Raw genomic sequence first — 16977 nt, 5'->3', positions numbered from 1 at the left:
GATGTCAAGGCCAACACCTTCCCCAGCTGGAATGCTCTCTGGAATTCTCTAGCTGCTGTCACCAGCTCTTCTTTACCATAAGGATTTAATTACTGTGTTAATCGGGAGCCCGACCACATTCCAGAAGCAATATACTGGGTGTGAATTCCAGGGATTTCCACAGACATGGGTTTGCTCTGGTCAGATTCTCAGCAAGGATGTCATTGTTCAGTACCTGCTGGAGCTGAGGAATTTTAAATGCCATGCAGACACAGAGCTCTTAGCAGCCTCCTCTCCTGACCGGGGGAGTGTTACAGAAGCACCATGTTCTGGATCAATGTCCATGCAGGGAGATTTTAGGCAAAAATAGAGCCTGATAATCAATGTTGCAGGATTCGTGCAGATCATGGTAATAGAAAATTAATGTTAGCACCTGTTAGGTGAATAATATTCTCCTAGGGAAAATTACAGACCCCCTAAATCCTTCAAAAGTGTGGAGTCAGCGAGTACTGCTGAAATACTCTGTTGCATTTCAAGTAAGTCAATAAGATCATTAGCTTCAAAAGCAGTATTCAGGTGGTGTTCTGCATTTAGCCAAATGTTTTTCCATTGTGTGCTGTCTTCCATAGCAGAGTTAAGGAAAAATAGAAAATCCTTACAGCCATCAGCACTGGGGCTGCGTTTCATTGTGGTCTGCAGGCCCCTTGGCAGTTCCCTGTGGCTGAAACCAAGAGTTTTTTATCTTCACTCTGAAAGATGCTAAGTTTTGGTAAACTTTCACCGGGCCTGTGGTCCCATCCCTGACCCCGGATCATCGAGGCTCCCTCTTGGTTATGAATTAGGACTTAAATGGTGTTCATCATTTCTCCCATGGATGCAGCAGGACACAGAAGGGGTTAACCCAGACCCTAAGGTTTTTCCATAAACTTTTCTGTACTTGTGAGGGTTTTTGGGAACTCCTAAGCAGAGAAGGAAGAGGGAGGAAGGCCTGAGTTAAGTGGCAGGGGTGGTGTGTTTGGTGTATTCTTGCACTCCAGGCAATTCTACCCACATACGGAGTGCAGTCATTCCCATGGAATGCACTGCTTGACTTGTCACTATTCATGTTCAGAAATTGATTTATTAAATAAAAAATGAGGCAAAAGTCAGACTAGCTCATAGACTGGCAGCCTGTCACAGGCTGGCCTTCCTCACAGCACTTTCAACACAGTAGGCTTGGTTTCATCTTTATTTCTCCTCGCTGTCCAGGAGAACACCAGGGAGCTTGTCCAGCTTTGTCCCAGTTTATCTCTTGTTTAGGCAGACTGGCTCATTTCTAGTAGAAATCTGAATTGTTTGTGTTTACAATCCACTTTATTCTAGATTTCTTAGAAGTGTATTCATATATTTTGTTAAAAATACGAACTTCTCACCAGGGTAGTGGTGGACTCACCATCCCTGGAAGCAGTCAAACAATGAGTCGATGCAACACTTGGCCAGTAGGGTTTGGTGGTACTTGGTTGGAAATCGGACTCGATGATCTCAGAAGTCTCTTCCAACCTGAATGATTCCACTAAAGGCCATCTTTAGTGGCATGGAAAGGGCATTTTTAGTGAAGGTGGGCATCTCCTTTTGGCCCTGGCAGACTCACATCCCTCTCCTCTGTCTCGTAGGTCCCGCATCCGCCGGGAGCTGTTCATCGAGGAGATCCAAGCCGGGAGCCAGAGCCAGGGCGGGTCGAGCGACTCCCCTTCGGCCAGAAGCAGCAGGGCGGCCCACAGCTCCGAGGGGGACAGCTGCGACGGCGTGGACGCGGAGGGCCCTCCCGACGGGAAGCCGAGCGGCCCGGAGGCGGACGAGTTCAGCAGTGCGGCCGCCAAGTCTCAGGGAGGGCCCGCCGAGCCGGCTTTCGAGGCGGGGGAAGAGGCACTGCGAGGCGCCAGGCCTTCGGAGAAAGCGGAGCCGGAGAGCCTGGAGGACACCGATGACGAGGGCCGGCTCAGAGCGCCGCGCCAGAGCTCCCCGCCGGCACCGCAGCGCCCGGGAGATGCTCTGGAGACACTGCCAAACTCTGCCACAGAAGGGGATGCCTCTACCTCAGCTGCCTCCACCTCAGTCCTTACGGGGGAGAGCTCCTACAAGTCAAAAGAAAGTTCAGAGAAAATCTCCAGTGTGCCAAGTACGAGCTCGACGCCGGCCGCAGGCTCGCAGAAAGCCAACTCTCTCCAGAGCTTGTTCGGCTTCTCGGAGGCGGCGAGCTCCAGGAACACACGAGACAGCTCCCTGAGGAAAAAGAAAGCGGCCAACTTGAACAACATCATCCACCGCTTGGAGAAGGCTGCGAGTCGGGAAGAGGCCGTCGAGTGGGAGTTTTGAGATTAAACTGGCCCAACTCGGGAGAGCTGGGAAGTCAAACTGGACCTCTACTGGTTTTATTGTGTTCGCACTTAACCGCCCTGCGGGCCACAGGGCAAAAACGCCATAGGCCAAGGTGCATATAGAAATCAAAAAAAGGAGCGTTAAGCCCAATTTATGTTTGTGTTTTCGAGGAAGAAAACTGAAATGTGTAGTCAAGCTTTTTTGTACCCTGAAGTGTTTTTATTATTGCCCTAAGTGATTTCCACAATTTCTGGAATAACTCATACAGCTTTGCCTTGTGCCCTCCTCTTTGGTGTGGGGCTTTAAAAAAATGAAAAACAGGAAAAAAAAAAAAACTAAAAAAAAAATCTTAAAAAAAAAATCAAACCCACATATTAAAAGGGGGCTTTTTATCTGCCATCTAATGGCTACAGAGCGATAATACACTATTATCTTCTTAAACCAGGAAAAAAGGGGAGATTTTTCAAGAAAAAGAAAAAAAAAGAAAGTTTTTTGTAGCTGTTCAGTTGCCACTAAGAGATTGCACAGTCAACCGACTCTAAACACACTAGTTTGGATTCCTACATATTTTCAAGAAAAGAAAAGAATCTTGTTGTTTGAAACTTTGAATTAAAAAAAAAAAAAAACACATTTACTCCACATATTTTTTAACAAAACAAAAAAAAGTCACATCAGGAAAATATCTTAATTTGTGGTAGCTGACTTAGTGTTTTCTTGTAAGTGAAATAGAATATTGACACGTAGTGCACATTGTTTCATAGCTTTAACTGATTCTGGTCTTTTGCAGCCCAGAATTTGTTTAATACACTCCATTTTAGGCCAAATCAGGACAAAAAAAAAAAAATCTGAATCTAGGTATTTTATAATCTGCTTTTTAACCTCTAACCACAGAGCACGCTGATCAGACCTCATATCTGGGAGGTTTAGGAGACAACTTAGAAGCAGCATGTACTTGATCATTTCACTTGGTTCGTAGTGTACAGGATTTCCTTTCAGCAAAGACAGATCGCTCCAAAAACGTTGGCCAGTAACATTTCAGCCTGCTACTTCGGGGCCTAGCCCGTATCCCGAACATTCGGCTTACCTGGAATCCATGGGAATGCAGTTCACGTGTCCGATTGCTGTCACACACCACTAAGAGGGACTGGAGCTGCCGCAGAGCCAGCCCTTTTCCTGCTGTTGGTGGCCATTTACTGACTCTCTTCCCACCACAAGCACTGATTTTAAATACGTTTTAGTTGTGGGAAGCTCCTTTTTTGCATGGATAAAGAGTACATGGCAATGACCAGACGGGCTCTTACCGGGGTGGAAGCAGCCCAAGCTCGAAACCAAAACCTTCGTGCTCCCGAATCCCAGTCCGGCCCGTTCTGCCCTGCAGAAATACAGCCTTTTTCCATTCTTTTATGCACAGGTTAGGGCTGATCAAAGTACAAATCCAATTCTAACTTGTCTCTAACTCCTCCTGTTGTCTATATGTATATGCGTGAGCATAGAGGTGTGTGGAAGGATGTGTGTGCGTGGGTGTGTGCGTGCAATTTTATACGTCTGTGTATTTTCTTACGTACTTGTGCACACATAGAGTGCATTACTGCCACCTTTTTTCAATAAGCTGTTTTATCAGTTATGGCTTCTACAAGTTTGCTAATTTAGACTCCTTTATTGCCATATCTTTAAAACTAACAATAGATGATTTCGGAATATATATATATATATAAATATATATATATATAATTTTTTTTTGCTTATTTATAGGTGCTGTATTTTATTATCTGATTGTTAGGAAGGGATGAAAGGGGGCAAATATTCTTTAGAGGGATAGACTGCCGGCAGTATTGGGTATAATTTACAAGATGTAGTTGTCATACTGTATATTATTGATTGAAGACTTTTTTGACCGTATTGTGTATCATTGAACTTTTGTCTTAGGTCAGCATCTTTTTGATGACACTTTAATGGTGCATTCATTACATCTTAAGTTTAATTAATATTACTTTTCTGATTTTGGGGGGGGGAGGGATGGGGGAGAGGAGTTCCGACTTTAAAGGTATGTTCCCAATATTACACCTCAGTGTGCTTGTATTAATTCATTAGTAGGATTTTTGACTGTAAGATGTGAAACCACATTTCTTGCATGATGTTTTAGAACTTATGTATTTCATTTACAGTCTCTTAACATGCGACAGCAGCACTTAGCGCAAGTTTTCACAAATTTAAGAATCAGTACACTAAAATCCATCCTTCTCATGACTAAGGAAAGAAGGCTCTAGGAGGCTGAAAGGCAGGGATTTATTTCCTATTTTCACTGCTAGCAGTTTCAGGATTCCTCCTTGGGTAATTGGGGACTCGTGATACGAAACTAAAGCTGAGGAACAGAGAGAGAGCAACTGCCCCTTTCTGTGGTGAGCTGAGGGGACAATTGGCAGTGACAGACACCAGGGTGTGGCAGCACATGCTGGGAGCGCTCCTGGCTTCCCACTGGGGGCGCGGCCAGTCCGTGGGAACTGGGTGAAGCCAAGGGTGACCTCTCTGTACCTGTCCAGTGTCCTGGTTTGACTTCCAAAGCACAGCTCCGAGGATAAATGCACGTCCTGGTAGAAGTACACATACCTTAGTACAAGTCATGACAAGCTGCGTCTCCAGCCAAGAGCAAAACTTCTGCCTGGGAGATGCAGATATTTTCTTAGGTTCTTAATTTTTTTTTTTTCTTTGTTGTTGTTTGGTTCAGGTTGGGTTTTTTAATTAATTCTAGGCAATACAGTTGCCAGTCTGTTCCTACTGTCCTTGTCTGCTGATTTGAGACCCATGTGCTGGATGCAGTCAAGTGGTTCCTCTCGGCTTTCTCCATAGTGAGGGGTTTTTTTCTGTTTGATGATTTTATTTTTCTTTTTTTAAGTTAATATTCCCCAAACTGTTCTTGTGCCTGTGTCTATCTGATTGCATTCCATGATGCTTACTGAGAGCTCTGGCTGCATTGTACGACAGCAGAACTGTATTCACAGGTCGCACGCAAATGCAGCACTTAGGGTCAATCTCTCTTCTTAATAAGCAATACGTAAGTGCCTTGAAACATATCTTCTTTTTTTTTTCCCTGTTTATTTTTGTTTTGCTTTTCAGGTTTCCACTAGTTCTTTAGGATTCTTTAGCGTGCGCCCAGTTTTTAATGCTGTAATGATTTTTAAAAAGCATATCTGTAGCTTGCCCTAGAGGAAATCTTTCTTTCATAACACTAACTGTTAATTCTAAGCTCCATTATTCCATTTGAGTCATGTAATTTTGCTGGATAAAGACAGCGTTCAGAAGTCAGAAGTCACTCCATCCTGCCAAGGGTTGTCATTGGGATCTATTATAAAATTAATCAAATAAAATGCTGTCAGTATTTCCTATATTTTTGGCACTTTATTAATGGCTTAGCTCCTTTTGCTGTTTCATATTTAATGATCTGCGTTGAATGTGGATTAGCCTGCTGAGATGCTGTTGGGGTGATCTCCTGCCCAGAGTCACTTTGGGTTCCTTGGTGACCTCCTGGTCCGAGGGCAGGGGCAGAGGAGCACCCTCAGACCTGGAGCTCAGTGATGCTCCCGGGGTTTGTCCCGGTGTTTAGCCAAGGTCACAGCTGCTTTCTGTTCCAGTGGGAAGTAGGATGGATGAGTTGAACTACTGCTGAGGTTCTCGGGTTGGACATGAGTTACCTGCTGGTTTTTCTGGCCAAGCCCCCCCCAGTTTAGGGACTGAACTTACACTGCAGGGTGTGAGCGATAGTTGGGATCAATTTGGAACTCACCCTTGGGAGGAAAATGTGCTTTGGAATAACTTTTTTTTTTTTTTTACTTAATTCAAAGGATAAAAAGTTGAAGGAAAAGAAATGCCAAAGAGCAGCACAGTACAGTGGCTGTATCATCCCTTGGGTGCTGATTCCAGGGGAAGGGAATGTGTGACATGGGGCTCATCCCTCGTTGCCAGCGTTTCTTTTCCTGATGGATAAAAGCACAGGCAGTTTTCAGGAAATTCATCATGCCAGAGTCTGTTTTTCCTGAGGTTCTTTATAAGCATTTTATTTTCTCTCTATTTCCAGTTCCATGCTCTTACCAACGCTGTGCATGAGGGGCCAGGGCTGTTTTAATAGAAATACGTTTATGTTGCAGTTAAATTGTTGGTTTTTCTCTCTGGGTGATTAGGGAAGGAAAAAAGTGCAGTGCTTTTTTTGCTAAAAGCCAGGGAAGAGTATCCCGTGGCGGAAGGGTCATGCAGTGGGATTGTCAATACACTTCCATTTTTGAGGATACAGATTTCAGACAACAGCATTGCACATGTTTATTGGCAGAAATACATTTAATTACATTTTCTTTTGATACCATAAAATTTGACCATTTTATTTATTCATCTGTAAAATGCCTATAAATAGAGCCATCCTTTAAAGGAACTCATATCAGTGCACTCTGCCCATATCATGAATTAGCGAGTCCTTTAGTTATAAACTCCTTGCTGTAATAGGAAAGATCTATATTACAGTTAAAAAGAAAAAAGTATGTGCCTTTCTCATTAGCTAAAAGATCTCTGCATTATTTTTACCTAACTGGTTGATATGGGATTGGTGTAGAGCAGGGAGGTCATGAACACCACAGAATTCTATGCAATATTTTCCAATCCAATTACTTAAAAGTCACTATTTTTCAATCCTTTAACAGGAGAAACAGTAAGTTAGAGAAGTGCATCATTCTGCTGGTAATTCAAACTACAAAGCTGATAAATTGACATAAAATAGGATTGAGGGAAATGTGACAAATTGATGTGATGAAATAATGGAAAATGCTAACAATGGTTGCAGTCCCTACAAGCACAGCTGCCATCAGAAGTCTGTCATTTCCCATCTTAAAATAAATAATTTCCAATATTCTTAAAGCTTTTATGAATAAGAATGCTCCTGGCAAAAACAGGGCAGGTTAGAAACAGAAAAAAATAATCACATTTTGACCATACAGAAATTATGAGAATACACACAAAAAAGTGATTGGGTTTGGACACTTTGCACTTGGATCCAAAATGTTTTATTTCAGCTGAAATGCCGCAGTAATCTGTGCCTTTAGCAGGGTTGTGAGAGATCAGTAGCTTGGCAATTTGTGGCAGACTGAAGGTGGAGTGGTGACATTTTTAACCTGCACGTGGAGGGCACCATTTTTGCTTCATTTGTGTCTCTTCCTGCAAAGGAGTTCCTGAAATTCTCTCTGATTTCCTCTTCACCCAGTGGATGTTCTCTGTCTTCAGCCACCGAGTGTGGCCGAGCTCCTCTTGGAGACTCTCAGGAGGAGAAGAAGGAAAGTTGGTTTTTAGGTGGGGACTGGATTTAACATTCCCTAAAGCTAAGTCAGGGCTTTCCTGTGAGTGTGGGCAGTTTTGGCCCTGGTGTGACTGGCTGGTTGTAGCCTCTTATCCCTAAATTTAACTCACATGGATAAAACATTGGCAAAGCAGGACTGGGTTAACTCCTGTGTTGTTCTGCCCTTCACTTTCTGCTCTGTGAACATCAGTGTTTTCTTTGTGTTGCATATACAATCAACTTTTTTTTTAAATAGAGAATTTAAAAATTCTATACAAAGGAAGGACCTTTCCCCCTCCTCCTCCCCGCCTACCCCCCCAATCAGTTTAAAGTCTGGTTTTAAATTGCAAGGAGAATCAGTGGCATGGGAAGTACAAGATGTGAATTTCTTTTCTGATGCAACCTTCTTAGTTCAAAAGGGGTGTAGCAGTCCCTGTCTCCTTCATAACTATATGAGCTCTAAAATGTAGAAATATAATTTCACCAATTTCTTCTTTCCTCCCCATCTCTTTTATAGGATATATTGACTATGCCATATATAAAGTATAGTTAATAATGGACTTTATAGCAAGAAAAGCCCTTTATGCCATACCTAGGGACTGATTTGTCCTACATGAGCAGGTCATGGACTATACCCTGCCCTATTAATATGCAAGGATAGAATGGTTTTGTGCTCTGAACGTGAAATTTATCCTTTTGGAGAAGATTAGCGTTAGGCCTGTGCACTTAAGTTTTCAAAAAGCCTTAAAAACAGGTGTGTAAGTGGTGCCATCTCTGTCCTCAGGGATGATTTCCCCCCAGCCAAGTGGTACTGTGGCATATTTAATAGCAGTTGTTAGTTAAAAGGTCATTTTCCAGTTGAAGAAAGTCATTCATTGGACTCTGTTAGTGAGCCCCTCACCAGCATCCTCTGGTACAATCCAGCTTTTCCCAAGACCTGGGCATCCATATCCATCCCAAAATCCTCGGCTCTCTGTGAAGTTCATGTTTCTGCAACTCTTGTGAATGAAAAAAAACCCTGATGGGATTCCTGGGCTTCATTTTCACTGCTGTTCACAAACATGTTCTGGCACTAAAGTGCATTAAAAGAAAATGCCTCCTTTTAAAAAATTAGTAAGATTATTGTATTTTTTCCTTGTCCAGCTCTTCTATAAAGGACAATTCTGCCATTATCCAGCTTGCTTTACTCACGGTGGGGTTGGGAGATTTTAGCCACAGTTCTGTAGATTTCCTGTTATTAAAACTGTTTGTTTCATCCCATTATTTCAGTTTCTTTGGATTTTGAACCAGCTGAGTGCAGAGAGCAACTGAATCCTTAACCATAACAACCAGTGCAGGAAACAGTGCAGCACAAGTGATACCCCTGTGATGTCGTGTCTTTGGCTTTCTGTTTGAACTCTAGAGATACTGGTAATACATAGTACTATCTTCATCCAAAGATCCTTGGAAATGGAGAGTCATGCCCGGAATTTCCTGCTGTTGTGGTGCCACACCTGATTTTTGCACGGTTCCTGTGTAATTCTGGTGGTGTCACAGCAGCACAGCCTCTCTCTTGACAGCAAGAACGGGAGTTGTGTTCTCTTCTGTCCGTGTGGGTAATTAATATGCATTTTTAGGAGTTGTTAAATGTGTCTCCGTGCATCATTCCAGGATGGAAAAGCCCCTCTGTGTATTTAGCATTTGTGTGCCCGGTCTTAATGGTGCAGCAGAATTGCTGCAGCCAAATTTGTGGAATCATTTGGGATGTAGGTGAGCGAGGGCTTAAAACCAATATGTATTTTAATGGGCAGAGGATGCCATTCCCCACTTGTCAGATCCACTCCCTGCTGTAAAGAGGGGATTAGCCACTGGAGAGACCAGGCTGCTGGAGATGCATGGGTTTAACTAATGAGGACAGGGAAGATCATGCTCAGAATACATTAAAATGATCCCAAGGGTCTGAGATGTGCAAGAGCCAAGGAATTGGAAAGGAGGGGTCAAACGTTGCCTTCAGGTTTGGCTTCCTGCAGGAAGTTAACATCCCAGATATTTGCACACATGTCGTGCACTCCCTTTATCAGTGTACAGTGGGAAGGTGGACAGTACAGACATATTTAAAACAATCACAAAACCAGGTGATGAAGTAAATTCAAGCCAAGTATGGAATTAAAGCAAGCAGCTCAGCCTTGCTCTCCCTTAGCTGAAAATTGAAGTATTTGTAGGAATGAGGTAGAAATTTTCTGTTAGGCAGCTCCTCTTGGAAGGCGAGTGTCTGTGCTTTCAGGAGAATAAATAAAACTTGGCACTTGACTTGCTCTGAAGTACAATCTTGTGTCCAAGTAACTAGGAAAAATATTTTTGCAATCAGTCTTTCAATCAGACTTCTCTCTGGCTTTTATTAGCTTGTGTTGGACCCTTTGTGCTATTTGATGTGTTATTTATATGTGGGTAAGTTATTACTAGCTTTAAAAGTGTTTCCAAAGTACCTGGTTACCTCTAGATGCTGGTACAGGTGATGCAGGGAGTACTTGAGCATCTGGTTTGGAAAGGAAGAGCGTGGGGAACAAGCAAGGTCACATCTGTATTGTACTTTTCCTTGATTAGGGCTTCCATTTCCTTCTCACCTTCTCTTGAGAGATGGAGTTCATGGATCTTTTCTTTTTTTATTGTGGGGGAAAGATATTAGTCAAGCTCGAAATGCTTTTATTTTCACTCAATAGGCTTATCATCAAAATCCTGTATGTTGCCACATTTCCCATTAAGTCTTTAGGTTTTGCTTCCTGAAATTTCCTCTTTCACTTTCTCTACTTGGAAAGCTATGTGCCTTATTTCCTAATCTCTTCGTGGAGAATAATCTAAAGCACAGTGATCTGGCTTGCAGCATTCCCAGCCGCTTTTCCTTTTTTTTTGGGGGGGGGAGCAAACACTGATGGAGCATCCCAGTGTCCCAACACTGGAACGTGCTCGGCTGCCGAGCACGCCCAGCACTGTGTGAGGAGTCTTTGTGCAATAGAAACTCTGGTTCCGTGTCTGGGGGGTTCCTGTCCCACGGCCAGCAAGGGCGAGCTCTGCTTCCAGAGAATTCAGATTCCTGGGGGAAAAAAAACCCCACATCCCTGTGGGTTAGTTCCAGCAGCTCTTGGGATGGGACTCAGCCATCACCCAGCAGTTGATGCTCGTCGGGCTCAGTCTCACTCCGTGCACTCGTAGGTCTGTGAGTGTGCAGGAAACCCCCATGGGCTTCAAACAAGGCAGTTGTGTGTCCCTTTGTGCCATCAGTCACACCTGCTGTCCCCATTCCCATGCCCAGGGCCGTGCTGGCTCTGGGTGGTGAGGCACTGTCGGGTCATTCCAGTCTGGATTTGGTTTTGTACAGAACAGGCTCTCCCTCCCCCGGTACCCTCAGCCCTCCTTTCCCGAGCTTGCTCTCTCTACAGCATCATCAGGTGAAATACACAGAGGTGGTTTGTGATTAGGACAACAATCTCATATTTCCTATTTATGAGGTTAATTTTTAACAGTTTCTTTTTTGTCGAGGTTTGTTTTTTTGTTGGATATGAACACAACAGGAGTATTTACATATCACTGGTTTGGGTTGGAAGGGACCTTAAAGCTTATCCCATTCCAACCCCCTGCCGTGGGCAGGGACACCTCCCACTAGACCAGGTTGCTGTCCCCTAAGTGGATGTTGGAGAAAGCTTGGGATATCCTAGAGATGCAGCAGGTGGTGTTGGCTCATAGTATCCCTATCATTGTGCCCCTGTTGTGTTTTCTAGAGCAATCATTTTTTTTTTTAAGAAAAAAAAAAAAGTATTTTATCTAAATGCCTAATAAATAATATTATTTAAATAGTTTTTAAAATAATTTAGGACTGAGAATAAGAAGCCTCAGTTGAGAGAGAAGAGACTTAAAATATACAGAGAGAGAAAATACCCTGAGCCTCCTAGAGCCTCTACTGAGAATTTGCTGAAGACGCAGAGCCCCTGGTCAGAACACATTGCAATTAACTCATGAGTATTCATTTAAAATGAGAGACTGGTTTCCTGTGATGTTCATCTTTGTTGGCATATGTTTGACTTTCTGAATCCAGAGCTGACTTCCTTCTCATTCAAAAGTTGGTCAAGGAAAAAAAAAGAAAAAAAAAAAAAAGAAAAATAATAATTCACCTTGTGCAGCAGCAACTTTTCCTGGTGTGAGCTCTGCAAATCCACGTTGTGCATTGATCTGTGGCACAGAGGGGTGGTTCAGTTTTGCTGCCAGCTCAAGATGCGTTCAGACAGACTTCTCCCTGGCGAGGTGGCCCTGGAGAGCAGGAGAAAAGCCGGACTGCAGCCCCAAACGCGGGCGGGAGCGCGAGGGAGGGACGGGCCAGGGCTCTGGGCAGCGCCGGCCGGTGCCAGGTCCCCCCTGGCATGGGCAGAGAGGAGGATGCTGAGCCAGCTGCAGGGCACAGCACCACTTCTGCGGCTTGGGAAGCAAATTTGCACTTTGCCTTTCGAGGGTGTCCCACTGAAAAAAAACCATCCAGCGAATTTCCCACGTCAGGTTCTTTTTCCTTCTGGTGTAGTCCAAAAAGAAACTGAAAATCAGAGTAAAGAAAGTGTAAGTGTTGGATCAGCTCTGCCAAACTAAAGGTTGTTCCTCTTGGAATACTCTATGCATTTCTGTGGTGAAAAGCATTTTCTCCCATTCCTTGCTGGAAATGCTGTGAGAATGTCACACGTACGAATTTGGACGTCGATCCCAAAGCAGATGGAGGCTGGGGAGGGGGGGATGTTCTTTTTTTTCTTTTTTTTTTTTTTTTTAATTGTTTCCCTCATGTCCCTTTTCTTTTTTTTTTTTTTTTAATTAAAAAATTAACTCTTTGCATTTGTGCAATAACTACTTGCCATGAGAATGGGCAGACCTTGGAAATGCCCCGACTACTAACACAGCACAAGATGAACTCGAACAGAAAGTGGTGTACTTTTTCCTGAGAACTTTTTTTTTTTTTTTTTAAATAATAAGCTCAGTTTTTACCCCAGTGTATTGTGGTGTCTTACATTTTTAGCAGTATTTTATATTTTTTCTGTAACGCACTAAGTCTTAGATGTTTTTAGAGCTTGTTTGTTATATTCACAATCACGGATTTTAAAAAAAAAAAAAGAAAAAAAAAAAGATCCTCACAAAGACCCGATTGACCAAAAAAAAAAAAAAAAAAACAAAAAAACAAAAAAAGTGTCATTTTTTTTGTACAAGTAGCTTTGAGAAGCCCACATTGTGTTGCTGTGACTCATCTTTTGTAACATTTTATTTCTTGGTATTTGTTTAAACATAAAAAGTAAGAGTTTATCTGGCTGGCAGTGCAGGGCAGCGCTCCCTCGTCAGCAGACGGCATTGTTTCTGTCTTTGTTTGGTTTAGCCATAAAATGTTTGTTCTCAGCACTGTACAACGGTCCCTATATGATATGGAGAAGCAATATCACTGTATGAAACTCACACGATGTATTATTATTATTATTCACTAGCACCCTAGGTGTGATAATTGAAGTAAATATCTTTTATACAAACACAATTCCGCGTGGGCTGTCTTTTCTTGAGGTGAGACCTGAGTCCAAGCAGCAAACATTTACATTGTGCTTCTGGTGTGGTGATGCCCTGAGGGATCAAAGGGATGGTTTGGTGGGATTTCTGTTTGGCCAGGGGAGGAAAATTTGCTTTTTATGTATCAGTTCCTATGGAGAGTGTGTGCGTGTGTGTTTCCAATACCTCAAATGCTGAAGTGTTAGATATCCAAAATGTTCAGTGAAGTCCAAGTGTGGCCATTCCTGCTGCAGTCAGTGGGAGGTGGGCACCAGCTCCACAGACAGAAAATACATATTTGGGGTCTGAGACTGCCAAGGGGGATTGTTTTGAGCACCACAGCAATACATCAACTAATTTAACAAAAAAAAAATCAGTTATCTGAGGTTGGAAATGCTTTAGATTCAGAATTGAAAATGTCAAAGAATTTTCCCAGATATTTGGCTCACTGTTTATTTTTACAGATCCTTTATAGGAAAATAAATTCCTCATTTAGTGCTTTATGGGATGTTCCTATAAATACTCTCAGTATTTAGAGTGAGGAGTTTGGAGTTTGGTAAAGAATAGATGCTGTAATCCATCCGTGGGATTACATTTTTAAAAGTAGTGGAATAAATCATTTTTTTGGATGCTCTGGGTGTCAGGTAGAGGATGTGTGTGTGTGTCTGTGCTTACCTGGGTGCTCTGTTTTCCCTGGCGTGCTCGTGTCTGGTTTTTTTGTGAATTGAAGGTTATTTTGGGGGACCTACCTTGATTTCCATCATCTCCTGCAATACATCCCTGACACATTTTTCCTACCAGGCTGTCGTGTGCCTCCTCCTAGGAGTTCCCTGTGGAATAGGAGGGTCTGGATGGATATTTGCTGTGGTTCTGTCCTGGGAAGTCTGTCCTGGACAGCAGGGAGTCAGGCTGGGATTTCCCACCCCAGTAAGGGTGGCACTTTGTCCAGCTCCATGTTGGTGTCCAGTGTGTGTCTTTGCCATTTTCAGTTCTGCAGGCAGGGGGGAATTCTCCTCAAAATGTATTAAAAATGCTACTGAATGCCTTCATTTCATGATAAATGTGCATTTTCTGGTTTTCAAGTGTCTGTGATGGGTTGTTCCACAGGATGGAAAGGTTCAAGGTTTAACACTTTTTTTTCCCCCCTGTTCTTTAATGACTGGTCCAACTGTTGATTGCTATAAATGGCATTGTTGTGTATAATTTGACCCTAATTTTTTTTTAAGCTTGATGCTAAACAGCTACACTTTTAAAATGCTATGCCTCAGGTAGGTTAATTTGTGTATTTGTAACCTGCACTTTTATTCAGGTGGTATTGGCAAGAAGCTTCTAAAATCGTGGTCATAAGCAAAGGGTGTGTTAAACTTGTGAAAGCATAGACCTGGAGAAGGTTCACAGCAGCTTACAGTTTTGCATCTGGGATAAAGCCAGGCTGTTCTCTCAAGCCTAAATCCCAAAAAGTTAATTTTGAGAAGTTAGGAAAGCAACCCAAACCACAAAGAAGCATCTGAGAGGTCAGGAGCAGGTATTTATGGTCTTTCATGGAGATAGTGGGATCTTCTGTGATAAATTTATTGGGGCAGCCCTTCAAAACCATGTCAAAATTCTCTTTTTTTTGGAAGAAGTGTAAGCTGGGTGTTCCCATAGACCTTTACTGGTTGGAACTGGGACATAGCTGTGAGTTCCTGCTGGGACAGAGCTGCTGCTGGGGATGGATGGGTGAGGTTTGCATAGGGAATGTTACAGGGATTTGCTGGATTAATGGGAAAGGTCCTGGCCATGGTCCTGCTCCTGCCCTGCTGTCAGTGAGAGCCAGTTCAACTTCCAGTGGGAAAAGGGATGTTTTTTTCACATGGCATCGTGTTCCCACCAGGTAAGAAACTCTGAGTGGCTGACATGGTGCTTTTGAGCCCCACTTCTTCCCATTTGGAAGTGCTGTCATTTTCTCCTCAATATTTCTGTTTTAATGGAAGTGGTGAAGGAATTGTGTACTTGCCAACAGAGGGCTTCAGAAAACATTATTTGATTACAGCAGAGCGTTTTATTTTCTTTTTGCTCCAAGCTATGGGAAACTGATAAGAAAATTCAAACTGTTTCCTTGAACTCTTCCAAGTTACCCATGTAATTATCTTAGTACCCTTGGAAATAATCCCTTCTTGTATGAAATCTCTCCCCTTACAGAGTGAATTTATTAAGCAGTACTGGGTTTCTTTGCTGGGGGCTGTTTATTTTGGAGTGGCTGAGCCAGGAGGAAGGGGAAGGAGAAATCCTTCAAACCTTCCCTTCCCAGCAGGCCCTCAAAATGTGAAAAGAAAGGGAGAAAAGCAGGGGAGGGAGAAGAAATCTCACCTGCAACTGGCAGAGAAACCCAGAGAGCTGGGAGGGAGCACCCATAGAATCGTGGAGTGGTTTGGGTTGGAAGGGACCTTTAAAGGACACCTTCCACTAGCCCAGGTACTCCAAGCCCCATCCAGCCTGGCCTTGGGCACTTCCAGGGATGGGGCAGCCGCAACTTCTCTGGGCACCCTGTGCCAGGGCCTCCCCACCCTCATCATTTAAAAAAAACTTCCTTAGATCTGCTCTGAACCAGCCCTCTTTTAGTTGAAAACCATCGCCCCTTGTCCTGTCTTGCTTCAGTTTGGTGGCTCCTTCTCTCTTCCCCAAGGCCATTTTCCAAGCTGGCCCTGAGGGCACTGAGGACTCAGAGAAGGATGAGGATGTGTTGGAATGAGTGTGGCAGCTGGGGTGAGAGGACTTTTCCCTGTGCTCCCAGCTGTTTGTCACTTGGGCAGTTGAAGTCTCAAACGTTGTTCTCAGGGTGTTGGACATGATCTGCTCTGCACTTGTCCCTATTTTCTCTTGTCTCTTTGGCAGCACATGAAAATAAAACTGAGCAGGGCTGTTCTTGCTGCCTTCACTGGTGCCAGTCCCAGCCCTTGCTGTCTGGGACTGCTCAGCTTCTGTATCATCCCTGCAGGACCTCACTGATGTTCTTGATGTCTTCTCTTACACCTCTGTATCTGCAGAGAAACCTCATCTCTGCGCTCCTGGAGCTTTTCCAGCCCTGATATCTGTGCCTGAAGACCAGGGAGATTGTGCTAGAACTTACAGATGGCTTTTAGAGATGTTGTCAATCCTTTTTTTTCATCCTCTCCTTGCTTTTTCTGCCCTTTCAGAAGCCCTGCAGAAGGTCTGAGCAGAGAATGCCCTCGTGGCAGGTACAGATGGACCAGGACAGCCCAGAATCCGCATTGCAGGCTGAGATGATTCCCAGACTAATAATCCAGGCATTTTGGCTACTCGGGTGCTCCTAGAGCTGACTTGACCTTTCCTCCCTCCCTGGAGATTACTGCAAAAGTTGCTTTAAAATGTCCCAAAAGCCCGATTCTTGTGTGTTTCTGTAGTATTGGTGGGATCTGTAGAGCACTTGATCTTCAGTATCTTTTTTCACTCTTGGGGGATTTTTGGCAGAGCAGAGGCCCTTTGGGTGACAGGGATTTTTCATTGTCTCGTGGGAGGTGAGATGCACCTCAGCAGATGGCTCAGCTGGCCTTTTGCACTGCAGCCTGCCCTTCAGCCTTTCTCTCTGAGCAGATTTGCACCTCAGAGCCCACAGACAGAGCTCTGGTGACTTGTAGAAATATTCAATCATTCCCTGCCTCCTTGTCCTGTTTCTCAGCCTGCTGACAGCTCCCAGCAGTGGTGGCCCCAAGGAAAAGGCTTTGCATGAAGTCGAGGCAGATTGAGTGACTCCCACGCACTCTGGGCGAGGCAGAAATGTTGTC

The 16977-nt window shown here is 43.7% G+C and overlaps 1 protein-coding gene across 8 annotated transcripts in view; it reads left to right on the top strand.

The window, feature by feature from the left end:
- The window catches only part of CUX1 (cut like homeobox 1), a 270416-nt gene that overhangs the window by 237346 nt on the left and 16093 nt on the right, over positions 1–16977 (top strand). For 7 of the 8 annotated variants that reach the window (XM_048324798.1, XM_048324799.1, XM_048324797.1 and 4 more), the window contains one exon: positions 1632–13184. The exons of the other annotated variant lie outside the window; for it this stretch is intronic. In XM_048324798.1, the coding sequence (XP_048180755.1) occupies positions 1632–2334 (703 nt within the window). In that variant the 3' untranslated portion in view covers positions 2335–13184. Of the gene's footprint in view, positions 1–1631; positions 13185–16977 lie in introns of those variants that run through there. 8 annotated transcript variants of the gene reach the window in all.

The sequence above is a fragment of the Corvus hawaiiensis genome, chromosome 20 (assembly GCF_020740725.1).
Source record: "Corvus hawaiiensis isolate bCorHaw1 chromosome 20, bCorHaw1.pri.cur, whole genome shotgun sequence".
Classification (NCBI taxonomy): domain Eukaryota; kingdom Metazoa; phylum Chordata; class Aves; order Passeriformes; family Corvidae; genus Corvus; species Corvus hawaiiensis.
Note: the sequence above shows the minus strand (reverse complement) of the source record. Positions and strands in the feature narration are given on the sequence as shown.